At 39.2% G+C, this 27,594-nt stretch overlaps 1 protein-coding gene across 1 annotated transcript in view; it reads left to right on the top strand.

Annotated features, from left to right (window-relative positions):
- Nucleotides 1-27,594, top strand: part of FANCI (FA complementation group I) — a 763,169-nt gene that overhangs the window by 8,842 nt on the left and 726,733 nt on the right. The window contains exons 5-10 of the mRNA XM_053719357.1: nt 2,145-2,298; nt 2,374-2,431; nt 3,353-3,394; nt 9,376-9,499; nt 9,643-9,728; nt 19,654-19,786. Coding sequence (XP_053575332.1) covers nt 2,145-2,298; nt 2,374-2,431; nt 3,353-3,394; nt 9,376-9,499; nt 9,643-9,728; nt 19,654-19,786 — 597 coding nt within the window. The remainder of the gene's footprint in view (nt 1-2,144; nt 2,299-2,373; nt 2,432-3,352; nt 3,395-9,375; nt 9,500-9,642; nt 9,729-19,653; nt 19,787-27,594) is intronic.

Genomic DNA, 27,594 nt, shown 5'->3' with positions numbered 1-27,594 from the left:
AGAATGAACTTATAGTGCATGAAATCATGTTCAGAGCGGGATTTCCTCCAGGAACGCTCAGCAGTGCGGGAGCATTTTTGTAGGTGACGCGTTTGTTGGGAGTGCCAGGGTTGGAGCTGACGACGTGGGGCTTTGCGAGGTTGGGGTGGAGCGAGAGTGTCAAGTGCAGCAGAGAGAGTATTGTTCTAGTGGGTTATAGCAAGGTCAGGGCAGGATATCGTGGAAGTGTGGGGGAGGCGTAGTTGAATAAGATTGGAGAGTTGGGGAGCGTCCACAGTGTGCAGATTTCTGCTGGTGCGGAGGCGAGAGGGGGAAGTAGGTTTAGTATCTATATTAGGATTAAAGGTGAGCAGATGGTGGTCTGAGATGGGAAATGGGCGACATGCAACATTAGAGAGAGAGCAGAGATAGGAGAATACCAGATCAATTGAGTGTCCTTCGCGGTGGGTAGGGAATAGGGTGGATTGTGACAGACTGAAGGAGTTAGTGAGTGAGAGAAGTTTAGAGGCAGCAGGGGCAGATGGGTTGTCAATGGGGATGTTGAAGTCCCCTAGAATTAGAGCAGGTGTATTTGTGGAGAGAAAGGAAGGAAGCCAGGCAGCAAAGTTGTCAAGGAATTGGGAAGTTGGTCCAGGGGGGCGATAGATAACTGCCACTCTGAGAGAGAGAGGGGAGAACAGGCGAATGCAGTGCACTTCAAAGGAAGAAAAGGAGAGAGATGGAAATGGGGATAGGTACTGATAGGAGCAGGAGGGGGAGAGTAAGATGCCAACACCGCCACCGTGTCTCTCACCTGGCCTAGGTGTGTGGCTAAAGTGAAGACCACCATGTGTGAGAGCAGCAATGGAAGCAGTGTCAGAGGAAGATAGCCAGGTTTCAGTAATAGCTAAGAGGTTGAAAGCGTTGGAAACAAACAGGTCATGAACAGTTGTAAGCTTGTTACAGACGGAGCGAGCATTCCAGAGGGCACAAGAAAAGGGAGGGGTTAGGCGCTGTGTGTTAATTGAGATGAGATTGTTGGTATTGCGTGACCTAGGATTTTTGCAGTGGGAGATGGAGCGAGAGTGTAAAAGTGTGGCGATTGTTGCAGGGCCAGGGTTAGGAGAGATGTCACCAGCAGCAAGCAGTAGTAGCAGTGAGAGAGACAGAAGGTGAGAGTGAGATTTGTAGGAGCAGGAATGGTTAGACACAGGAGAGTTAGAGGGGGAAGAGTTTCTAAGGAAACAAAGTAGTTCATGAGAGGACAGCATAGGGGATGAGAGAAGGGAGGGGGAAATATGGATAGTGTGGGGATTGTTGTTATCACACACACACACACACATATATAGTGGATTGAGCCCTTTGCAGTTAAAGGGACATGAAACCCACATTTTTTCTTTCATGATTTAGAAAGAGAATGCAATTTTAAACATCTTTCTAATTTACTTATATTATCTAATTTGTTTTATTCTCTTGATATTCTTTGCTGAAAAGCATATCTAGATATGCTCAGTAACTGCTGATTGGTTGCTGCACATAGAAGCCTCGTGTGATTGGCTCACCCATGTGCATTGCTTTTTCTTCAACTAAGGATATCTAAAAAATGAAGCAAAATAAATTATAGAAGTAAATTGTAATGTTGTTTAAATTTGTATTCTCTATCTGAATCATGAAAGAAAGATTTTGGGTTTAGTGGCCCTTTAAGTAGCTGAAAACATAAATCATACTGTAAATATTTCACTTTCCGATGTTTTTAGTATTTTTAAATACATATATTCATATAGAGCATGCACTTTTTAAAGCAAGTTTCTAATTGAGTCCTATTAATTTATCTTAGTTCTTTTGCTATCTTTATTTAAAAAGTAGGAATGTGAAGCTTAGGAGCCGGCCCATTTTAGGTCCAGCACCCTGGATGCTGAAAGTTTTTTGATAATAGGAGTAAATTAGAAAGTTGCTTAAAATTTCATGATCTATCTGAATCGTGAAAGAAAAAATTGGGTTTAGTGTCCCTTTAAACTCGATTGGGGATAAATAAGTGGTATCTGCAAAACAGATTTTCAACAGTGATTATATATATATAATGGGGGTGTACACACACAGTCACACTTTATTAGATTTTAGTATAAATATTCATTTTTTTAATTATTATTATTTATACATTTCAGACTAATCAGCTGCCAGGAACGTTGCTTATCGAACTGGCTAACTTGTTTGTTGATGCTGTTAAAGGTGGTACTTTGTCAAATGGAAAATCTCTGGAGTTGTTTCCCACTGTACTTACCGCCCTTTCTACAAAGGAGAGTTTAGCCTATGGTAAAGGTAAGAAAAATAAATATCTATATGTGATATGTGATAGATGGCTATTGACAGAACATAATCTAAATTCATTTGCAGGTGAACTCACTGGAGAAGAATATAAGAAGCAGCTTATAAATAGCTTGTGCTCGAGTAGGTAAGTAGCATCTGTCATTTGAGTAATTGTACTCAATTTGTTTTCTCCTATAAATGTCTAGTTGTTATCACAAGGTACTTAAAGGGATACAACCCCCCCAAATGATTGGTAGAGCAAACAATTTTAAAGGGACATAAAACCCCACATGATTCAAAGAGAACATACAATTTTAAACAACTTTCCAATGTACTTCTATTATCAAATTTTCTTGTTATCCTTTGTTGAAAAGCAGAAAGGTAAGTTCAGGAGTGTGCACGTGTCTGAAGGACTATATGGCAGCCGTTTTTTAACAGTGTTATACATTAGCAAGAGCATTAGATGGCAGCACTATTTCCTGTCATGTAGTGCCCCAGTCATGTGCACACAACCTATCTAGTTAGCTCTTCAACAAAGAATAACATGAAATCGGAAGTAAATTTGATTATTTTTTTTTTTAAATTGTATTCTCTATCTGAACCATGAAAGGGGAAAAAATTGTTTTATTTCACTTTAAATAACTTTCCAATATACTTCTATTATCAAATTAGCTTAATCCTCTTGGTATCCTTTGTTTAAGGAGCAATGCACTTTTGTGAACTAGATGAGCACTCTGGGGCCAGTGACATATATATGTGCAGCCACCAATCAGCTAGCTCCCGGTAGTTGTTCCTGAGCTTAACTAGGTATGCTTTTCAACAAAGGATTCCATATAAATAAACCAAATTTATAATAGAAGTATTATTGGAAAGTTATTTAAAATTGCATGCTCTATCTCAATCATAAACGTTTTCATTTTGACTTTACTGTCCCTGTAAATTAAAAACTGCAATAGCGTATGCTTATTTATTTTCTCCAAATAATGACAAATAAATGTGGTTTTGATTTGTATTTATTATTTTTTAGTAAACTATTTAAAACAAATTATTGCTTTGATTTCTGTAGGTGGGATCCACAGTGTGTAATTTACCTTACATCTATGTTTAGGTAAGATTACATATATATAAACCTTTTTTTTTTTTTCTTTCCCTTTTGATCTTAAATTAATGAGACTGCTTTGCATATAAAATAGTTTAGCTATTGTAAAATGTCACTAGGGCTCAGATATCTTTTGTCCTTTACCAAATTTAAAGGGGAGTAATAGCCTTAATGTCCAGGATCTAATAGCTTGGATATGTTCCTGAACTTTACAGGCTCCACTGCACACTTTTTATGGTAACACAGGCACAGCTAGTTGTCATTTCTGTCTGGATGCGTTGTCTTCAGGGCATCAACTACAAAGGAATTTTGTACAATGCAATATTCTTGCGTGGTTTAGTTAAAAACCTAAAAACACAATCGATAGGAGCATCGGTCAAAAAGTAAAATACCCTTTTTCTTGCAAAAGTTTTAAAAGATGATCCAACGTCAAAACAGACAGGCAGTGGGGCATTCCCATGGAACCCACTTGCATAAACAGCTAACACATTTCGGCTACTTGCCGTACTCCAAGCTGTATATTAAATCCTATGCATTAGTTGTATTAGGCATATATTTAGAGAACACTTTTCTCAGTTAACAAATAAAGCTAATGTAAATTTTGAGGCTAAGCCTTTCCCTGTACTGTTTTGAAGATTCTGAGTGTGGTTGGGAATTTAATATTAAATCGATTTTAATTTGATTTGTTTGCCACTATGAAGTGTGTTAAAGAGACTCTGGAGCTAGAAAGTTTGGTATACACTTCATTAGGTTGCTTTGAATGCAAACCAAATATCAATGAGTTTCTGATGAAAATGACAAACTTTTTATGGAACAATTTGCTAGATCCAAATGTCAAATACAGCTTTCTGATAACCATTTCATCTCATCCTTTTTCCTTTACTAGAGTTTATTCATTTTGATTATAAACCGAACAGAATGAAAACAAATCTATTTTGCGACAGTTATGTAGGCCTAAGAAGTCAGCCTCATTTTTTACAGGCTGCTCTTGAAGTTTAATTCCAATAAAGCATGGTTTTCTGAAGGAATCTTTTGTTCACAAAGCTGCAAACTTATGTAAAATGGTAAACCCTTTTCATCTCAACAGAGTGAGTCTGCAGAAAACTTTGTCTGCCAGGTGGCATTATGAATTAGCCGAGTGAGGGTAGTGTATATTATAACATTTTCTGTATTTATAAATCTTACTTAAGTTTTATCCAAAGCACAAATGAATTGCATAATTTTAACATAAATTGATCTAATAATAATTTTTGCAGCAAACAGAAGGACGGTCAGTAAAATCAGCGGTAATGGTATGGTGTCCCCATTAAGGGCTAGATTACAAGTGGGGCGTTAGTTTGCATACAAGCGATATTTGGCTTTTTTGCATGGTTCAGAATAGCGCATGTACAGGGAGTGCAGAATTATTAGGCAAGTTGTATTTTTGAGGATTAATTTTATTATTGAACAACAACCATGTTCTCAATGAACCCAAAAAACTCATTAATATCAAAGCTGAATAGTTTTGGAAGTAGTTTTTAGTTTGTTTTTAGTTATAGCTATTTTAGGGGGATATCTGTGTGTGCAGGTGACTATTACTGTGCATAATTATTAGGCAACTTAACAAAAAACAAATATATACCCATTTCAATTATTAATTTTTTCCAGTGAAACCAATATAACATCTCAACATTCACAAATATACATTTCTGACATTCAAAAACAAAACAAAAACAAATCAGTGACCAATATAGCCACCTTTCTTTGCAAGGACACTCAAAAGCCTGCCATCCATGGATTCTGTCAGTGTTTTGATCTGTTCACCATCAACATTGCGTGCAGCAGCAACCACAGCCTCCCAGACACTGTTCAGAGAGGTGTACTGTTTTCCCTCCTTGTAAATCTCACATTTGATGATGGACCACAGGTTCTCAATGGGGTTCAGATCAGGTGAACAAGGAGGCCATGTCATTAGATTTTCTTCTTTTATACCCTTTCTTGCCAGCCACGCTGTGGAGTACTTGGACGCGTGTGATGGAGCATTGTCCTGCATGAAAATCATGTTTTTCTTGAAGGATGCAGACTTCTTCCTGTACCACTGCTTGAAGAAGGTGTCTTCCAGAAACTGGCAGTAGGACTGGGAGTTGAGCTTGACTCCATCCTCAACCCGAAAAGGCCCCACAAGCTCATCTTTGATGATACCAGCCCAAACCAGTACTCCACCTCCACCTTGCTGGCGTCTGAGTCGGACTGGAGCTCTCTGCCCTTTACCAATCCAGCCACGGGCCCATCCATCTGGCCCATCAAGACTCACTCTCATTTCATCAGTCCATAAAACCTTAGAAAAATCAGTCTTGAGATATTTCTTGGCCCAGTCTTGACGTTTCAGCTTGTGTGTCTTGTTCAGTGGTGGTCGTCTTTCAGCCTTTCTTACCTTGGCCATGTCTCTGAGTATTGCACACCTTGTGCTTTTGGGCACTCCAGTGATGTTGCAGCTCTGAAATATGGCCAAACTGGTGGCAAGTGGCATCTTGGCAGCTGGACGCTTGACTTTTCTCACTTCATGGGCAGTTATTTTGCGCCTTGGTTTTTCCACACGCTTCTTGCGACCCTGTTGACTATTTTGAATGAAATGCTTGATTGTTCGATGATCACGCTTCAGAAGCTTTGCAATTTTAAGAGTGCTGCATCCCTCTGCAAGATATGTCACTATTTTTGACTTTTCTGAGCCTGTCAAGTCCTTCTTTTGACCCATTTTGCCAAAGGAAAGGAAGTTGCCTAATAATTATGCACACCGGATATAGGGTGTTGATGTCATTAGACCACACCCCTTCTCATTACAGAGATGCACATCACCTAATATGCTTAATTGGTAGTAGGCTTTCGAGCCTATACAGCTTGGAGTAAGACAACATGCATAAAGAGGATGATGTGGTCAAAATACTAATTTGCCTAATAATTCTGCACTCCCTGTATTACAAGTTGAAAGTAAACATGTTCGTTAAAGCGCAGTCGTGATTTATGTTTGTCGGGTTAGTTTGACTTGAAAGCTCGGGTAGGGGAAGAAAAAAGTTGCTTTAAAAACAACATAAATACACTTAAAAGTACAGTTACACTTATATAAACACTATCTGATAAAAATGATTTAAAAAACAAAAATAATATATAAACATTTCTGGTATAAGGTAAATATTCCAACTTTTGCGTGCGTTGGGTTTTGCTTTCGTGCTAACTTTTTACTTTCAACTTGTAGCACGCATGCAAAAAGTTTACCTCTAGTGAAGTTAACGTGCGATTGTTAAATAGCGATCCTCTCATAATCTAGCCCTAAATAGGTCCTGGGGAGAACACTGCTATGTTCAGTTGCTAGATATTTAATGGCAGAAACACCTGGGTACAGGACATTTTAGATCATTGGGTTCTAGATGTAATCTTCCATGCTTTGTCCATTCACCACTCCCTTAAATCCAGATTATTAGGACATATTTTTTGTATGTTAAACAGCTACAAGAGGCAAAAGTAATACAAGAAGTACCCATGTTTCACAGAAAAATATATTTCACTGTTCTTTATTTCTAGTAAATAAAAAATTAAGGATAATGGAGAGCAGTCTTAAGCCTGTGATCCTTAGACAGATTTTTGGTAACAAAAATTTCAAGATGAAAACTTTGTTGCTTATAATAAATTTAATCACTCTGAATGTTTTTTAGTTTCTGTAGATCTTAAAGATGCCTATTAACACTTTCCAGTGACGAGCAGTCATATGCAGTGGTTTGCTGTAGGAATTAATTATTGCAAGTGTGTTGATTTTTCATTTGGAATACCATCCACTTTGGGGACCTTCATCAAAGTTCTGTTTCCAAATTTGGAAAGCCTAAATAAGTGGATTTTTGTTTTCCATTATTTGAATGATATCCTTACAGGAACAAGTTTATTTGCATAAGTATCAAGTAAGTTAGACTTTGGGTCCCACAGCTGCATAATCAACATAAGAGTAGATCACCCCAAGCCAGTATTCAACACAAGGACAGATACAGTGTATTTTCCATTAAAAACATTCAGGATATTAGCTCTTATCTGAACAACTTTATTCAATGCAACTGTATCATGATCAGGGCCTGGATGAGGATTTTGGGAAAATTGTCATTGACAACTCATGTGGTCAATTGTGCAAAATATGGAATGTCTCTTTTTTTGCAACACCATTTTATGAAAAATAGAACAAGGTCAGTTTATCCCAAAGGTTGTACTTTCTCATTCTCCTGAAACATCATCTGCAATGGTGGCTTCACAGTCACTGTCTCAGCCGACGTAATAACTTTCTTGGACCTCTTTTGGATTAAAATCAAGAAATCCCATCAAGTTACTCTGGGAAGTGAACTGCCATAGAAAAGATGCACCAAGTAACATGGTGTGTTGAACAATCAGTTTTGCCTTGAAACATAATGGAGGTTAGAGCAATAACTCCATCTCTGAGACACTTTCAATGTCAACTGAAGGGGGCTTAAATATATTAATGGAATTACAAGGTGTCTTACACTTTCAAAATAGGACCAGTTCTGCAAGATATCTTCCTGCAGTTCTCGATTATGAAGCAGATTATTTAGGCAGAGTGCCATTTTATTAAACACAATGGCAACTTCAAAGAGAAGTATTCAAAAAGCCATCCATAGACTTGATGGTACTCCTCTCTGTACTAGTGTGAACAACCTATCAGATATACAAATTTGGAAATTACTGGAGTCTGACAACAGGACAGAAACTGCCCCCCATAAGCAGAACCATCTGTGAAAAGGGATGTGCATGTCTGCACAATGGGCCAGCTTGAGTCTCTTATAAAAGAGAATTTCTTCTCAATGGCTTTCAGGGGTTTAAGCTCTTGTATTAAACGTTTCTGTTATTTTGTCCTTAACAGGAGGGAAATGGTCACAAGATCCTTAGGTTGCACAGTGTTTCCAATTACTGGCTCATATCTGTTTTGTGGCAAGATCAATTACACAAACTGTAGTACTTGATGATCTGGAAACAACTTTTGAACCTCTAGGTTTTCTTATGGCTCTTAATGCTTAAAACCTCTCGGTGGCTACTATTGGACAAGTTTACAGCTTCAATCTCTTTTGTGGATCAACTTTTTTTTTTGCGTCATAACGATTACTTGTTAGATTGGCTCATATTCTGAAGTATCAAAGGATAAGACCAGAAGTCAATGAATGCTAAAGTTTGGTGTCATGTGTCAGTATTTTATTAAAAGAATGAGGACACTGTAAAAACTATAGTTTAAACTTTGAAACCAGCGACGTTTAGAAAAATGTTGAATTCTGTTTTTTTTCAAGACTAATTTTTGCATTACTTTGCACTTGCCTGGTGACTATTTTATATAAGGCAAACTTTTTTTTTTTTTTTTTTTTTTTTTTTAAATATATTTTTGAGGCTTGTAGTAGAGATTACAAATTGTCCAACATGAGTGTGAATAGCAAACCATCTCCAAACAATCTCTTGTCAATAATATTTACTATGCGTTCTATAATTCTTTATGGTGCTCATTGCTACAAACCCAACACCAAAGATGGCAGTTGTATTTACCGAATTTCAGAAACAAGAAACCACCATTAAGAATCAATTTGCACTTTAGTATGATTATCAAAATATTTATGGTCAGTTTATATATCTCTGCTTTTTTGTTTAAATATGATTCTTTTGGAACAATATGCATCTCACCTAGAGTGACTAATAGGTATCCAGTCCCCAAGATTTAGAGAAGATAAATATACTTTTTTCCCCAGTATTTGTAAAGCTGTGCAAAGGCCACAACCAGTAGATAAAACATTTCTCTCAAACACTCCTATTTAATCTTTTAACAATAGACTGGTTGCATCTTTTGTTAGCACGAAACTTTCTGTATTTATATATCTTCCATCTAACCCTCTTCCAACCTTTTTCTTAATTTGTTTTCTTTAGCAAATTAAAATTGCTGAATGTTTTTGTATAATCAAAGTTCCCTTACTTTCTAGAGATGTACCTTTAAGTACAGAAGAACTGCAGTTTGTAGTAGAAAAGGTCTTACGGATGTTTTCTAAGTTAGACCTCCAGGAAATGCCACCATTGGTTTATCAACTACTGCTTCTTTCTGCTAAAGTAAGCATGATTTTTACCTTTTAGCATGTTGGATCTATCGCTGCAGCACTACACATTTATCTATACAGAACCTATTCAACCTTTTGTATAAAACATATAAAAGATTTTGCAATACCATGTTACCATGTTTTGCTTTTTTACAGGGAAGCAAAAAAAGCATCTTGGATGGAATTATCAATTATTTTAACAATCTGGATCAAAGACAAACCGGGGAGCAGGAGAATTCAGAGTATGTAATAGACTATCATATTTTTTAGAACTTTAATGGTTTAGTAGATACACATTTATTTGTTGATATTTTTATGAATGTAGCATTTTAATAAGACTTCTTTTTTTTATATGATGCAACCATTTTTGCATACAGGGCCCAGTTATCTCAAATTCTCCAGCTTTGAGAGAAATTATAATGCAGAAGTCACAAGGGCTGAACTGTCCCACTCTGGAATACATCATCTCAGAGTTGTGTGCAGTTAACAGGGGAACACCTGACACAGTTATAAATTATGTTGCTGCAAATACAAATGAAACTAAAATGTTTTCACTACAATTTAACCCCTTAATGACCGGACCATTTTTCAATTTTCTTACCCTTAATGACAATGGCTATTTTTACATTTCTGCAGTGTTTGTGTTTAGCTGTAATTTCCCTCTTACTCATTTACTGTACCCACACATATTATATACCGTTTTTCTCACCATTAAATGGACTTTCTAAAGATACCATTATTTTCATCATGTCTTATAATTTACTAAAAAAAAAATAATAAAATATGAGGAAAAAATGGAAAAAAACACACTTTTTCTAACTTTGATCCCCAAAATCTGTTACACATCTACAATCACCAAAAAACACCCATGCTAAATAGTTTCTAAATTTTGTCATGAGTTTAGAAATACCCAATGTTTACATGTTCTTTGCTTTTTTTGCAAGTTATGGGGCAATAAATACAAGTAGCACTTCGCTATTTCCAAACCACTTTTTTTCAAAATTAGCACTAGTTACATTGGAACCCTGATATCTGTCAGGAATCCCTGAATATCCCTTGACATGTATATATTTTTTTTTAGAAGACAACCCAAAGTATTGATCTAGGCCCATTTTGGTATATTTCATGCCACCATTTCACCGCCAAATGCGATCAAAAAAAAAAAAAAAGTTCACTTTTTCACAAAATTTGTCACAAACTTTAGGTTTCCCACTGAAATTATTTACAAACAGCTTCTGCAATTATGGCACAAATGGTTGTAAATGCTTTTCTGGGATCCCCTTTTTTCAGAAATAGCAGACTTATATGGCTTTGGGGTTGCTTTTTGGTAATTAGAAGGCCGCTAAATGCCGCTGCGCACCACTCGTGTTTTATGCCTAGGAGTGAAGGGGTTAATTAGGGAGCTTGTAGGGAGCTTGTAGGGTTAATTTTAGCTTTAGTGTAGTGTAGTAGACAACCCCAAGTATTGATCTAGGCCCATTTTGGTATATTTTATGCCACCATTTCAAATGCGAGCAAATAAAAAAAAAAAACTTAACATTTTTCACAATTTTAGGTTTCTCACTGAAATTATTTACAAACAGCTTGTGCAATTATGTCAGAAATTGTTGTAAAAGCTTCTCTGGGATTCCCTTTGTTCAGAAATAGCAGACTTATATGGCTTTGGCGTTGCTTTTTGGTAATTAGAAGGCCGCTAAATGCTGCTGCGCACCACACGTTAATTATGCCCAGCAGTGAAGGGGTTAAATTAGGTAGCTTGTAGGGAGCTTGCAGGGTTAATTTTAGAGATCAGCCTCCCACCTGACACATCCCACCCCCTGATCCCTCCCAAACAGCTCTCTTCCCTCCCCCACCCCACAATTGTTCCCGCCATCTTAAGTACTGGCAGAAAGTCTGCCAGTACTAAATAAGAGGTTTTTTTTTTTTTAAATAAAAATAATAAAGTATTTTAGCTGTGATGGACCCCTGCCTTAGCCCCAACCTCCCTGATCCCCCCTCCAGCTCTCTAACCCTCTCCCCTACCTAATAACCGCCATCTTTGGTACTGGCAGCTGTCTGCCAGTACCCAGTTTGGCCCCAAAAACCCCCCAAAAAGTATTTTTGTTTTATTTTTTATTTAAAAAACTATTTCTGTAGTGTAGCAGCCCCCCACAATACCCCCACCCCCTCCCAGATCCGTTTATATTTTTTTTTTAAAAAAATCCCTTTTTTTCCCCCTTTCTGCCCTCATTCATTGGTGTCAGTGTGGCTAATGGGTGCACGTGCACGCGCGCCCCGTGCACACGCACGCTCACGTGCACACTCGCGCAGCGTGCACGCGCACGCGCATCGTGCACCCGGCGGACACTGGCACTATCGCTACCGGTGCAGAGAGGGCCACAGAGTGGCTCTCTCTGCATCGGAGGCTTGTAAAGTGGTATTGCAGGATGCCTCCATATCGAGGCATCACTGCAATACCCTCAGAGCTGCTGGAAGCATTTGTGATCGCTTCCAGCACTCTGTTTGACAACTGACGTACCAGGTACGTCCATTGTCATTAACTGCTTGTTAATGCATGACGTACCTGGTACGTCAGTTGTCATTAAGGGGTTAAAGGGACACTGAACCCAAATTTTTTCTTTTGTGATTCAGATAGAGCATGCAATTTTAAGCAACTTTCTAATTTACTCCTATTATCAATTTTTCTTCGTTCTCTTGCTATCTTTATTTGAAACTAAGCTTTTTCTTGGTTCAGATCTCTGGACAACACTTTTTTTTATTGGTGGATTAATTTATCCACCAATCAGCAAGGACAACCCAGATTGTTCACATTTCAAAGAAAGATACCAAGAGAATGAAGAAAATTTGATAATAGGAGTAAATTAGAAAGTTGCTTAAAAATTCATGCTCTATCTGAATCACGAAAGAAAAATTTTGGGTTCACTGTCCCTTTAACTTGCATTTTCTTCTAGTATACATTACGTTTCTGTCAGCTAAAGTGTATTGTGAGCTTTTAGCAGACTTCAATTACATACAACTGGTAAGATAAATCAGTGAGCTTTGTAGGTGTAAAATGGTTTGAGGATATAAGGAGAGTTTTTTTTTTTTTTTTGTCCCTCCCAGTTTCTGAAACAGGCTTATCATATAGAAAAAATACAAAGTTCAATGCAATTTGTAAATGATACACAGAAATATACAAAGCATGATCCTAATTTGTTATACAGAAAAAGTTTTAAAGGGACATTGTACACTAGATTTTTCTTTGCATACATATGTTTTGTAGATGATTTATATAGTCCATCTGGGAGTGTTTTATTTACAAGGTATAGTTTTGCTTATTTTTAATAATATTGTGCAGATTTTCAGACTCCTAAACAAGCCCTAAAGTATCAGATGTAGACTTAAGTTTACGGATTCCTGCTAGGTCATTTGTGTAATGGTTCTTTCATATGCAGGGGAGGGTGGAGTGTCTGCTCTTCCTGCTTTCTCAGCCCCTTTCATTGGGTGCCCCAGCCTAACCTCATCAACAGTGTTAAACTGGGAGCTTCTAAGTAAGTTTTTAAAAAGTTTTATACTGGATTTTTAGATGACTGTAGTGTTAGCATCTCATGCTGCCACTGTTGCTTTAAAAATACTGCTATATACAAAATGTAAATATATTAAATTACAAAATAAAAAGCAAAGCTTAAAACATAAAGGACAAAATCTAAAGTAAATTAAAATACAAAGCACAACATTTAAATGTAAATAAAACTCATGCTATGCAGTCCTAAATTGTACTGTGCTTGTCTTTGTTTCTCAGGGAACACCCCTTAGAGAATTATAGAAACATTTTCTTTCTAGAATCTTGTGAGAGCTCTGGCAGTGCTAGAATATCATTTTTTCGATCATATCACCTGAGCATAGAGTTTTAGATCTAAGTGGGCCTTACTGTTAAATGTATTGCTTTGTTGATTTTACCTTGTGGTTATGTGCAAAAATAAGTGTATTTCTTCTGTTATGTGTGATCAGTCCACGGGTCATCATTACTTCTGGGATATAACTCCTCCCCAACAGGAAATGCAAGAGGATTCACCCAGCAGAGCTGCATATAGCTCCTCCCCTCTACGTCAGTCCCAGTCATTCTCTTGCACCCAACGACTAGATAGGATGTGTGAGAGGACTATGGTGATTATACTTAGTTTTTATGACTTCAATCAAAAGTTTGTTATTTTACAATAGCACCGGAGCGTGTTATTACTTCTCTGGCAGAGTTTGAGGAAGAATCTACCAGAGTTTTTTTACTATGATTTTAACCGGAGTAGTTAAGATCATATTGCTGTTCTCGGCCATCTGAGGGAGGTAAAAGCTTCAGATCAGGGGACAGCGGGCAGATGAATCTGCATTGAGGTATGTAGCAGTTTTTATTTTCTGAATGGAATTGATGAGAAAATCCTGCCATACCGTTATAATGACATGTATGTATACACTTCAGTATTCTGGGGATGGTATTTCACCGGAACTACTCTGTTAAAAGTCACTAATCCTTTTAATAAGTATTTATCATGTTAAACGTTTTTGCTGGAATGTAGAATCGTTTACATTTCTGAGGTACTGAGTGAATAAATATTTGGGCATTATTTTCCACTTGGCAGTTGTTTGGTTTTAATTGTGACAGTTTCGTTTCTCTTCACTGCTGTGTGTGAGGGAGGGGCCGTTTTTGGCGCTCTTTGCTACGCATCAAAAATTTCCAGTCAGTTACTCTTATATTTCCTGCATGATCCGGTTCATCTCCGACAGATCTCAGGGGTCTTCAAACTTCTTTAGAGGGAGGTAGATTCTCTCAGCAGAGCTGTGAGAATTTTATATTGACTGTGAATAAAAACGTTGCTCTGTAATTTTTATGTCAAATTTAATTATTGTTATTTTACTATGGGAACAAACCTTTGCTAAAAGTTGTGTTGTTTTAAAGTTTGATGCTATAACTGTTTTTTCAGTTCATTATTTCAACTGTCATTTAATCGTTTAGTACCTCTTTGAGGCACAGTACGTTTTTGCTAAAAAAGATTATAACCAAGTTGCAAGTTTATTGCTAGTGTGTTAAACATGTCTGACTCAGAGGAAGATATCTGTGTCATTTGTTCCAATGCCAAGGTGGAGCCCAATAGAAATTTATGTACTAACTGTATTGATGCTACTTTAAATAAAAGTCAATCTGTACAATTTGAACAAATTTCACCAAACAGCGAGGGGAGAGTTATGCCGACTAACTCGCCTCACGCGGCAGTACCTGCATCTCCCGCCCGGGAGGTGCGTGATATTATGGCGCCTTGTACATCTGGGCGGCCATTACAGATAACATTACAAGATATGGCTACTGTTATGACTGAAGTTTTGTCTAAATTACCAGAACTAAGAGGCAAGCGTGATCACTCTGGGGTGAGAACAGAGTGCGCTGACAATACTAGGGCCATGTCTGATACTGCGTCACAGCTTGCAGAGCATGAGGACGGAGAGCTTCATTCTGTGGGTGACGGTTCTGATCCAAACAGATTGGATTCAGATATTTCAAATTTTAAATTTAAATTGGAGAACCTCCGTGTATTACTAGGGGAGGTTTTAGCAGCTCTCAATGATTGTAACACCGTTGCAATACCAGAGAAACTGTGTAGGTTGGATAAATACTTTGCGGTACCGGCGAGTACTGACGTTTTTCCTATACCTAAGAGACTAACTGAAATTGTTACTAAGGAGTGGGATAGACCCGGTGTGCCGTTCTCACCCCCTCCAATATTTAGAAAGATGTTTCCAATAGACGCCACCACTCGGGACTTATGGCAAACGGTCCCTAAGGTGGAGGGAGCAGTTTCTACTTTAGCTAAGCGTACCACTATCCCGGTGGAGGATAGCTGTGCTTTTTCAGATCCAATGGATAAAAAATTAGAGGGTTACCTTAAGAAAATGTTTGTTCAACAAGGTTTTATATTGCAACCCCTTGCATGTATCGCGCCGATTACGGCTGCGGCAGCATTTTGGATTGATTCTCTGGAAGAGAACCTTAGTTCATCTACGCTAGACGACATTACGGACAGGCTTAGAGTCCTTAAACTAGCTAATTCATTCATTTCGGAGGCCGTAGTACATTTAACCAAACTTACGGCTAAGAACTCAGGATTCGCCATCCAGGCACGTAGGGCGCTGTGGCTAAAATCCTGGTCAGCTGATGTTACTTCTAAGTCCAAATTACTTAATATACCTTTCAAGGGGCAGTCTTTATTTGGGCCCGGTTTGAAAGAAATTATCGCTGACATTACAGGAGGTAAGGGCCACGCCCTACCTCAAGACAAGGTCAAAGCTAAGGCTAGACAGTCTAATTTTCGTCCCTTTCGGAATTTCAAAACAGGAACAGCATCAACCTCCACTGCACCAAAACAGGAGGGAGCTGTTGCTCGTTACAGGCAAGGCTGGAAGCCTAACCAGTCCTGGAACAAGGGCAAGCAGGCCAGGAAACCTGCTGCTGCCCCAAAGACAGCATGAACCGAGAGCCCCCGATCCGGGACCGGATCTAGTGGGGGGCAGACTTTCTCTCTTCGCCCAGGCCTGGGCAAGAGATGTTCAGGATCCCTGGGCGCTAGAGATCATATCTCAGGGATACCTTCTAGACTTCAAATTATCTCCCCCAAGAGGGAGATTTCATCTGTCAAGGTTGTCAACAAACCAGATAAAGAAAGAAGCGTTTCTACGCTGTGTACAAGATCTGTTATTAATGGGAGTGATCCATCCGGTTCCGCGGTCGGAACAAGGACAAGGGTTCTACTCAAACCTGTTTGTGGTTCCCAAAAAAGAGGGAACTTTCAGGCCAATCTTAGATTTAAAGATTCTAAACAAATTCCTAAGAGTTCCATCGTTCAAAATGGAAACTATTCGGACAATCTTACCCATGATCCAAAAGGGTCAGTACATGACCACAGTGGATTTAAAAGATGCTTACCTTCACATACCGATTCACAAGGATCATCACCGGTATCTACGGTTTGCCTTCCTAGACAGGCACTACCAGTTTGTAGCTCTTCCATTCGGATTGGCTACGGCTCCAAGAATCTTCACAAAGGTTCTGGGTGCCCTTCTGGCGGTACTAAGACCGCGAGGGATTTCGGTAGCTCCGTACCTAGACGACATTCTAATACAAGCTTCAAGCTTTCAAACTGCCAAGTCTCATACAGAGTTAGTTCTGGCATTTCTAAGGTCGCATGGATGGAAAGTGAACGAAAAGAAGAGTTCTCTTTTTCCTCTCACAAGAGTTCCATTCTTGGGGACTCTTATAGATTCTGTAGAAATGAAGATTTACCTGACAGAAGACAGGTTAACAAAGCTTCAAAATGCATGCCGTGTCCTTCATTCCATTCAACACCCGTCAGTAGCTCAATGCATGGAGGTGATCGGCTTAATGGTAGCGGCAATGGACATAGTACCTTTTGCACGCCTACACCTCAGACCGCTGCAATTGTGCATGCTAAGTCAGTGGAATGGGGATTACTCAGATTTGTCCCCTACTCTGAATCTGAATCAAGAGACCAGAAATTCTCTTCTATGGTGGCTTTATCGGCCACACCTGTCCAGGGGGATGCCATTCAGCAGGCCAGACTGGACAATTGTAACAACAGACGCCAGCCTACTAGGTTGGGGCGCTGTCTGGAATTCTCTGAAGGCTCAGGGACTATGGAATCAGGAGGAGAGTCTCCTTCCAATAAACATTCTGGAATTGAGAGCAGTTCTCAATGCCCTTCTGGCTTGGCCCCAATTAACAACTCGGGGGTTCATCAGGTTTCAGTCGGACAACATCACGACTGTAGCTTACATCAACCATCAGGGAGGGACAAGAAGCTCCCTAGCAATGATGGAAGTATCAAAGATAATTCGCTGGGCAGAGTCTCACTCTTGCCACCTGTCAGCAATCCACATCCCGGGAGTGGAGAACTGGGAGGCGGATTTCTTGAGTCGCCAGACTTTTCATCCGGGGGAGTGGGAACTTCATCCGGAGGTCTTTGCCCAAATACTTCGACGTTGGGGCAAACCAGAGATAGATCTCATGGCGTCTCGCCAGAACGCCAAACTTCCCCACTACGGGTCCAGATCCAGGGATCCGGGAGCGGTTCTGATAGATGCTTTGACAGCACCTTGGAACTTCGGGATGGCTTATGTGTTTCCACCCTTCCCGCTGCTTCCTCGATTGATTGCCAAAATCAAACAGGAGAGAGCATCAGTGATTCTAATAGCGCCTGCATGGCCACGCAGGACTTGGTATGCGGATCTAGTGGACATGTCATCCTGTCCGCCTTGGTCTCTACCTCTAAGACAGGACCTTCTGATACAGGGTCCATTCAAACATCAAAATCTAACTTCTCTGAAGCTGACTGCTTGGAAATTGAACGCTTGATTTTATCAAAACGTGGTTTTTCTGAGTCGGTTATTGATACCCTGATACAGGCTAGGAAGCCTGTTACCAGAAGGATTTACCATAAAATATGGCGTACATACCTATACTGGTGCGAATCCAAGGGTTACTCCTGGAGTAAGGTTAGGATCCCTAGGATATTGTCCTTTCTACAAGAAGGTTTAGAAAAGGGTTTATCAGCTAGTTCATTAAAGGGACAGATTTCAGCTCTGTCCATCTTGTTTCACAGGCGTCTGTCAGAAAATCCGGACGTCCAGGCCTTTTGTCAGGCTTTAGCTAGGATCAAGCCTGTGTTTAAAGCTGTTGCTCCGCCATGGAGTTTAAACTTAGTTCTCAACGTTTTACAGGGTGTTCCGTTTGAACCCCTTCATTCCATTGATATAAAATTGTTATCTTGGAAAGTTCTGTTTTTAATGGCTATTGCCTCGGCTCGAAGAGTCTCTGAGTTATCAGCCTTACATTGTGATTCTCCTTATCTGATTTTTCACTCAGACAAGGTAGTTCTGCGTACTAAACCTGGGTTCTTACCTAAGGTAGTCACTAACAGGAATATCAATCAAGAGATTGTTGTTCCATCCTTGTGTCCAAATCCTTCTTCAAAGAAGGAACGTCTTCTACACAATCTGGATGTAGTTCGTGCCCTCAAGTTCTACTTGCAGGCAACTAAAGATTTTCGCCAAACTTCTTCCCTGTTTGTCGTTTATTCTGGACAGAGGAGAGGTCAAAAAGCTTCTGCTACCTCTCTCTCTTTTTGGCTTCGTAGCATAATACGTTTAGCCTATGAGACTGCTGGACAGCAGCCTCCTGAAAGAATTACAGCTCACTCCACTAGAGCTGTGGCTTCCACTTGGGCCTTTAAGAATGAGGCCTCTGTTGAACAGATTTGCAAGGCTGCAACTTGGTCTTCGCTTCATACTTTTTCCAAATTTTACAAATTTGACACTTTTGCTTCTTCGGAGGCTATTTTTGGGAGAAAGGTTCTTCAGGCAGTGGTTCCTTCTGTATAATGAGCCTGCCTATCCCTCCCGTCATCCGTGTACTTTTGCTTTGGTATTGGTATCCCAGAAGTAATGATGACCCGTGGACTGATCACACATAACAGAAGAAAACATAATTTATGCTTACCTGATAAATTCCTTTCTTCTGTTGTGTGATCAGTCCACGGCCCGCCCTGTTTTAAGGCAGGTAAATATCTTTTAAATTATACTCCAGTCACCACTTCACCCTTGGTTACTCCTTTCTCGTTGATTCTTGGTCGAATGACTGGGACTGACGTAGAGGGGAGGAGCTATATGCAGCTCTGCTGGGTGAATCCTCTTGCATTTCCTGTTGGGGAGGAGTTATATCCCAGAAGTAATGATGACCCGTGGACTGATCACACAACAGAAGAAAGGAATTTATCAGGTAAGCATAAATTATGTTTTTTCAGTTAGTCTCTTGGATAATCTCTCTCTATAGTAAGTGTTTACCCTTATGAAATAATATGGCAAACTGCATCAAATATATGTTGATGAAAAAATAAATTGCTATATTGCATTTTAATTTTAAGGATGGTCATGTAAAAATTATTTAAACTTCCTTTCAGTTTGAATAAAAATGATAATTTACCATACACAGCAGTGAAGTTATCTTTATTTAGAGACAATGAAATGTTTTTAACTTGTCATCATGCATAACCATAGTATAGTATATTCTAACACAATAATTTATTGTATTTTAGCACTTTAATTTCAATTGTCTATAATGTGTTGTAGGTCGTTAGATTTAGAAGATGCAAGCATCCCACAAGACCAACTTCGCCATGTGGAAGGCACCATTATCTTGCATATTGTCTTTGCAATCAAATTGGATCAAGACTTAGGGAGAGAACTAATGAAGTATCTAAAGGTATATTAATTATATTAATTGATAAAGCTGGAAATATGATAACAAATATTTAAACAAAAAATGTTAACAATGAATAAAGGGACCATGCCCTTTATCAACAGTCCATAGCTAAAAAAATTAATAAGAACTAGTCATGCCCCTCGTTGTGTTAAATTTGGTGAGCTATAGTCTAGTTTTGTCTTGATCAATAACTAATTATAGTCAGGAAATCCACTTATCTCCTAATTTTTGTTACTTCTGTAGAGGATATTTTTGGCTATATTTATTTATTTTATTGAGGACATAGCAAATAATACACAAACAATTGTAAAGAATCATCTCATACATGAAAAACAATATTAAACATGCAAAATAACAAGTGAAAGAAAAAGCCATTCCTTACAAAATTACACTAAACTATTGCCAAATAAAGGGCAATTCAAAATTGCTGCTATCTGAAAGCAAAGAGTATAAATAGAGATAAAATGGTGTCAACTATAATTCTATAATTAAGGAGCAAATGCTCAACACCCCCCCCCCCCCCCCAATGGTCAGTCTAAAACAAATGTTTGTAGGTGGTATGATTCAGAACTATTGAAGGTGAAATGATAAACTATGTCATGAGTATTTTTGGGCAAATATGTATTCTAAGCTTGAGATTTATGAAAAACTTGAGAGGGCTAGCTATGTTAAAGAGGTAACATAGTTTTTCACCACTATGAGTCACAGCCCCTGTACTGTGGGAGGGTGAAAAAAAAAGGTGGGGTGGGATAATAAATTTATTAAGCTGCATTTGCAGTTTTTACGGCTATGTGGAGCAGGTTTGCATAAGTGAGCCTGCTGCCACATATTTAAGAGTGCAAAAAAATTGAAAAGAAGGAAAAACTTCTCATATAATCCAAGATTTTATTAACACAGGATCAGATAACAAAGAAACCACAACGTTTCGGGGTCAATACCCCTTAATCATGTGATGAAACATACCTAGGACACACCTGCTTAAATAGGCTAACCAATTAACCCTTAATGCAACTTGCATAACTACTCTAACACAGCAATGTATTAACACTGACCCCTGCTGACCAGGTGTAAAATGGCATGTGTATTAAAAACAAAAACAAAATCAATCAGAAAACCTACCAGGAAATAATCTAAAATTTTTCTAGAATTTTTTATTTGAATTCTTTTTATTGAATAGAGACTGTAAATAAACAACATCATTGACATGTCATATAACACTTTGAAGCGCATATAAATGTTTCAGGTAATGCATAAAAGTACAGACTCTAGAATTTCTCATAAGAAAAATAAAAAAAGTGTAATATTAACAGGGTATGACTAAAAAAAAACGGTTAACAATAATTTACAATAGCATGTGTGTCCAGTCTCAGAAGATGATTTGAATGATTTTTAGTTGTGGGCATTGTCTTCTAGGAGTTAACACACTGAAACTCCATCCTTTAATTCACCTTTATGTTCCTTACTGAGCTATAGGGGATGTGGAATTTCTAATATATTCATCCCAGATTGCTTGAAGCATTATAAAGCTTTCCGTATTACCCTTTTTGTATAGTGAGTATTCCTCTAACTCTAACAACTCAGTGACCTTGTCCCTCCACTTTGCTATTGTAGGTAGCTCTTTTAACTTCCAGGTCTTTGCTATCAGCATTTTAACACTATTGGTAAATATTCGGAATAGGGGAAGGAGATGTTTGGAGGGTAATTGGAATGGCTTATTCAGGAGCCAAATCAGGGGATCTGGTGGGATAGTTATTTTTAAAATTTGTTCTATCTCATGTATAATTTCGTACCAGTAATGATTTAAGTGCGAGCACCACCACCACCACATGTGTCCCATACCACTCCCCACATGTCCACATCTCCAACATTTATTGCTTACTTTCGTGAATAACCGATGGAGTCGTCTGGGGGTTAAATACCAGCAATGCAAAATTTTGTAGTTCGTTTCTAGGATAGAAGCTGAAGTGGAGGATTTTTTTGTATTTATAAATATATTGGACGCAGTCTGCGGGAGAATAATTGTGCCTAATTCTCGTTCCCACATCTCTACTGAGTGTGGAAGATTGCCTGGGGGGGGGTTGAGTGATGAGTTTATATATGATGGAAAGGGTGTGTTTAATTGGGGAGCTCATAAGGAATAATTTCTCCAAGTTAGTAGGTGGACGAACCATGTTGTTTTTATGTTTATGTGTATATATGTAATTATGTAATCTTCTATAGGAGTACCAATTTTTCGCCCATTCAAAGCCTTTGTCAATTAATTGATCTTGCGAGCATATTGTTTCATTGATTGTTACTTGGTAGATATTAATGTCTCGGGGTGTTAAGTTCATGGCGTCTGAGTTAGATAGTGATGAGATAGAGAACTCAGTGTTGTGAAGGAGAGAAGTCAAGGGCCCCGGGCTAGAAGACAGATATGGGTAGTGTAGTGAGGCTAAATTCCATTGGGATACAGTTTCTTTTGTAACTGGGTTGGTTATCAGTCTGGTTTTTTCATTGAAGTCGGGTCTCCAGCATAAGTTAGTCAGTGGAATGTCTGGACCTAAGTATTGTTCGAGTCTCACCCACCTCCTCTGTGTTTCACCTACTCTCCAGTCTAGAATCCTCTGTAAGAATATGGAGCTTCTGTATGCCTCTAGGTTGGGTAGTCCCAGGCCCCCATAAGATCGTGACATGAGCATGGTGTTCTTATTAATTCTAGGTGTTTTCCTTTGCCACACGTATGAGCTAAATAAGGTGTATATCTGGGAAAGGTATCTAGTGGGCAACGGGATTGGAATCGCTTCCATTATATAAAGAAGTCTTGGGAAGATATTCATCTTTAGAGTATTAATTCGTCCCCACCAGGTTAGCTTTTTTGATCCCCAGGAAGACAAGTCTCTCATAATTATTGATTTAATTGGGAGGTAATTTACCTGGAATATCTTATCAAAGTTATCGGGCAGATAAACACCCAAGTATTTCATCGACCCTTTACACCATTTATAGGGGCAGTTACTTTTAATTGAGTTAATTGAGCTCTCTTGTAGGTTAAAACTTAGTATTTCGGATTTGTTCTGGTTTATCATGAAGTTCGTTATATTCTGAAAAGTGGAGAATTCCGCCATTAACAGGGGTATAGATTTTTCAGGGTTAGTAAGAGTGAGGAGGATGTCATCAGCATATAGAGATAGCTTAAAAATTTCCTGACCTATTGTGATTCCTGATATTTCGGGGTTGTTTCTAATTTTAGTGGCCAATGTTTCTATGAAGAGCGCAAAAAGTAAGGGAGAAAGTGGACAGCCCTGACGTGTTCCGTTCTTTATTTCTATGGGGTTTGACAACGTACCGTTAACTAAGATGCAGGCGCCAGGTGACGTGTATAGTGCCAATATACGCTGTATTGTAACTGGGCTAAGGCCGAAAGCCTCAAGGGAGGCCTTCAAGAATGACCAATTGACACGGTCGAAGGACTTTTCAGCATCTGTTGATACTATTACTGAAGGGATGTTAGAAGTTGTAATGTGCCAAATTAGGTGAATGTTTCGGACTGTGTTGTCTTTTGCTTCTCGGCCAGGCACGAAGCCCACCTGGTCGTTATGTATAAGAATGGGGAGGAATTTATTTAATCGGTTTGCTATTAGTTTCGCGAAGATCTTAATGTCTGTGTTGATGAGTGAAATCGGGCGGTAGTTGGAAATTTGGTCAGGTGATTTGTTGGGTTTAAGTATTACTGAGATGTGTGCCTGGAGTGAGGCCGAAGAGAACCCTTCATTTTGGTCTATGCTTTGATAATATCTCATTAAAAAAGGGGAAAGAATTTCTTTGAATTGCGTATAATAGGAGTTACCAAAGCCGTCTGGGCCTGGGGCCTTCCCTGTAGGGAGAGATGAGATGGCATCAAGGAGCTCCTCGTCAGAAAATGGTAGATCTAGTTCATCACTTTGGTCTTTGGTGAGTTTGGGCAGATCTAAGGAGGAGAGATAGTCCACTATTTCTTCAGGGTTGGGGTCAGTAGTGTTTTTTCTTATATTATATAGTTTATCATAGTATTCTTTGAATGCATGTGTGATATCAGCAGTGGTAGAGCGTAAGACACCGTTATCCCCACGAACCTTCATTATATAATGTCTGTTTGTTTTACGTTTTAGCTGCCGCGCAAGCAATCTCCCCTGTTTATTGGCCCCCTCATAGTACACCTTTCTGAGAAACAAGGCCTTTCTTTTAGCCTCCTCGCCTAAGAAAAGCGTAAGCTGACTTCTTTTATGTGTAATACTATCTAATAGTGAGGTATTGGTTGGGTGTTGCTTATGAATATCTTGTAGTTTCGCAATGTCCTCTAAGAGGGAGTTAAGATAATTGTTCTGTTGTTTGCGTTTGGCGGCTTTAAGAGCAATGAGTTCCCCTCTAAGTACGCATTTGTGTGCATTCCAAATGTGTTGAATGTCTATGTCTGGGGTATCGTTTCGTTGGAAGTAGTCAGTTAACGATTTTTGAATCTGGGCAAAAATCAGGGGATCCCTAAGTAGAGAGTCGTCAAATCTCCAATTGGCGCTACAGGGCATCGAGGTAGGCCATTTGAGTTGGCAACTGATTGTGGAGTGATCTGACCAGGTGATACTGTGAATGTCAGTGGAGGTTATGTGTGATAAGCTGGTGACGTCTAAGAAGAAATAGTCGATTCTTGTGTACAAGTGGTGCGGATGAGAGTAGAACGTGTAATCTTTTGTATCAGGGTGCTGGAGTCGCCAAGTGTCATGCAGTGCTAACTGTGAGAGGGATAATTTAACTTGTTTTAACGTCTTATTGGGCACCGAAGACGTACCTGTGGAGCAGTCAAGGGTTGGGTCAAGCGCAAGGTTGAAATCACCTCCCAGTACTATACTGCCCTTGGATACTTCTAGGATTTTTTTATTGAGATGGAGAAAAAAGGGAGCTGGATCAACGTTAGGGGCATAAATATTTACAAATGTTATAAGTTTGTGGTATAGAGAGCCAACTACAATAATGTATCTACCTTCCTTGTCTTTGTGTGTTGAAAGTGCATGAAAGGGTAATTTTTTATTTATTAGGATCCCCACACCGTTATGTTTTGTAGTATTAGATGAAAGATAGACCTTCCCAAATATTTTAAGGCCTGCTTTAGGTTCAGATCCCCTTTGAAGTGGGTCTCCTGTATGAAAAGGATATCTGCCTTTATTCTCTTATAGTCCCTTAGAGCTAAAGAGCGTTTATTCGGGCTGTTAAGGCCTTTTACGTTATGGGAGATAAAATTAATTGTTGTCAGTGTGTTATCCATTCTGTTGTGGTGAAGAGGGCTATTACAACATACGGATTAGCATGAAAAAACTTTAGGTCTGAGACTGGAACAGCGCAATAAGAAGAACATATATCAATAACAAATTTAAAAAAAATTGTAAACATGAACAGGTAAAATAACTTTTCAAACAAAACAATTACTTGAAGTGTATGAGACATTCTTCAATACACCTTACAATAAGGGGGAGAGATGTCGTCCAGCATACTCTCAACTTAGCTATGTGTTATTTATATTGGGTGGGAGACAGCATTTTTAAGGTTTTCTAATAAATCGTTCTAGTAAACAACTGTACATCAGAAAAGTCAGGCTGTTAGAGTGCTATACAATGTTATGAGGATGGAATAGTGTGCGTGACTAGAAGGAAATTTTGTTTTGCTTGGGAGAACATGAGTCAGGTTCTCTTTGGGTCTATTGATCAACAATATATACCTGAATCGATGGGAGCGGCAGGGTCTACTTATTGTAACCATAAAATTGGTATATACAATTGCTGTAGTATTTGGGTTATTAATTTATGTGGATGTATTATCTAATCCGGCCATTGTTAGTAGAGAAATAGGCTCAATTTTAAACTGTTACCTGTAGCTCTATTACATATTTTATCAATTCTAACAGACATAGTTTGTTGTATCGCACACATTACATAACTTGAAACATCACATTACCAAACTGCATTCTGCCTTTCCGATATCTGCAGACAAAGTCATCTGTTGTTGAAATATGTAGGCGGTACCTTGATAACTTAGGTATTTGGGGAGAACTGGGGATTTAGACAAAGAGTCTTAATGTAACCCTCTCTCGGATCAGATATGAAGCGTCAGCAGAGAGTTGCTTGGTAAACAGCGGGTAAGTTTGTTATCGTTTCATGTTGGTGGTAAACTTTCTCCAAGGTGCTGGGGGTTTGTCTTTCTTCTCTTCGGCTGAGCTCTTTGCCATTGAGGGCGTTGTTCCCTTGGATGTAAAGGACTAGGTTCCGAGGGTGGAGAAGAGATGTTGATAATTGTCTCTGCTGGCGGGTTGAATTTCATGTTAAGAGTTCTGGAAATATGGTCTAGAGCATTGTAATCCTTATATATTATCTGGGATCCTTCATGGTGTATTATCAAGCTAAAGGGGAAACCCCATCGGTATTTTATATGATGTTCCTGTAGTTTGCTTGTTATAAATTTGATCTCTTTGCGTCTCTGGATTGTATAGGGGCTGAGATCTTGATATATTTGCAGTGGGTGGCCTTCATATGTGATAGATTGTTGAGTTCTTGCAGCTTGCCATATGTTATCTTTTGCTGTAAAACGTAGGAATCTTATGATTACATCCCTTGGGGGAAGTGGAGGCTTAGGTGGAGGGCGCAGCGCCCTATGTGCTCTATCAATATCTTCACATAGTATTGGTGGTGAGTTTGGAGACAGATGGTGGAACAGACCTTGGAGGAATCTTTTTAACTGGTCCTGTGGGATAGATTCGGGAATACCACGGACGCGCAAGTTGATCCTGCGTCCACGGTTGTCCAGGTCCTCTACTTTATCTTGTAGTGACTGGACCATTGAGTCTTGTATGGAGAGCTGTTGCGTATTAGAGCTAACAAGGTTGTTCAAGGTTTCCTGTCCCTCCTCTAAATATTCAATTCTGCCTCCCATTTCATTTAAGTCCTTTTTTATATCTCTAAGCCCCTCCTTTATAAAGGATTTTAATGATTCTAGGTCTGATTTTGATGGTAGTGTCGCTAATTTGACTTGTATGGCATGTAAGGGGTCTTGGTGGTCGTGGGTTAACTCCACAGAGTTAGGCGCACCTATCATTTCCTGGGACTCTGGTGATGCAACTGGTGATGAGTCGGCTGCATGGAAAAAGGAGGAAACTGACGGTGTTTGGTGTTGTGGTTTTGTAGATTTTTCTGATTTTTGTCCCTTCTTTGTAGCCATCTTTATGTTCATAGATTTAATTATTTCAAAGGGAGACTGGGTTATGGCTGCGTGAAAAATACAATATTGTGCAGTTATGCAGTTGAATGCCTGTTACTTAATATCTTTCCACTTTGTCTTTAAACTCTTTCTCTTTTGTTTTTTGTCCCCTGCTTCTCTTATCTGATAACCCTCTTTGTGCTGAGGCTTTATGTACTTTGAAATTTATATACCGTGGCTGGCCCCTTGTAAGCTGGGAAGCTACAATTATGTCCCTGGGATGGTGGGTACCTTATGCCTTTAATATGTTGCCGGTGAGTGCAGCGCAGTCGACAACAGCCGGGGTCACGCTGTGTGTAATGCGTGTTTACCTCGTGGGTCTGGAGTCCTGTTAGTGATCTGGTGCGAGTGATCTCGGAGCAAACAGCAGGCTGCGCGGGTCAGGACAAGCGAACCCCTCTGTGTGGAAGCAGCTGCAGGATGGCGCTCGGTTCTTTATGGAGCCTGTCAGGAGGAGCGCTTCCGTTGTGCAGGGTAAGGACAAGATGGCGGAGCTCCGTGCACGCTCTGAGTACAAAGCTGGTCACAACTGCTTTTAATTTACACTG

Source organism: Bombina bombina, chromosome 6 (genome assembly GCF_027579735.1).
Source record: "Bombina bombina isolate aBomBom1 chromosome 6, aBomBom1.pri, whole genome shotgun sequence".
NCBI lineage: Eukaryota > Metazoa > Chordata > Amphibia > Anura > Bombinatoridae > Bombina > Bombina bombina.
This window is presented reverse-complemented; position numbering and strand designations above follow the sequence as displayed.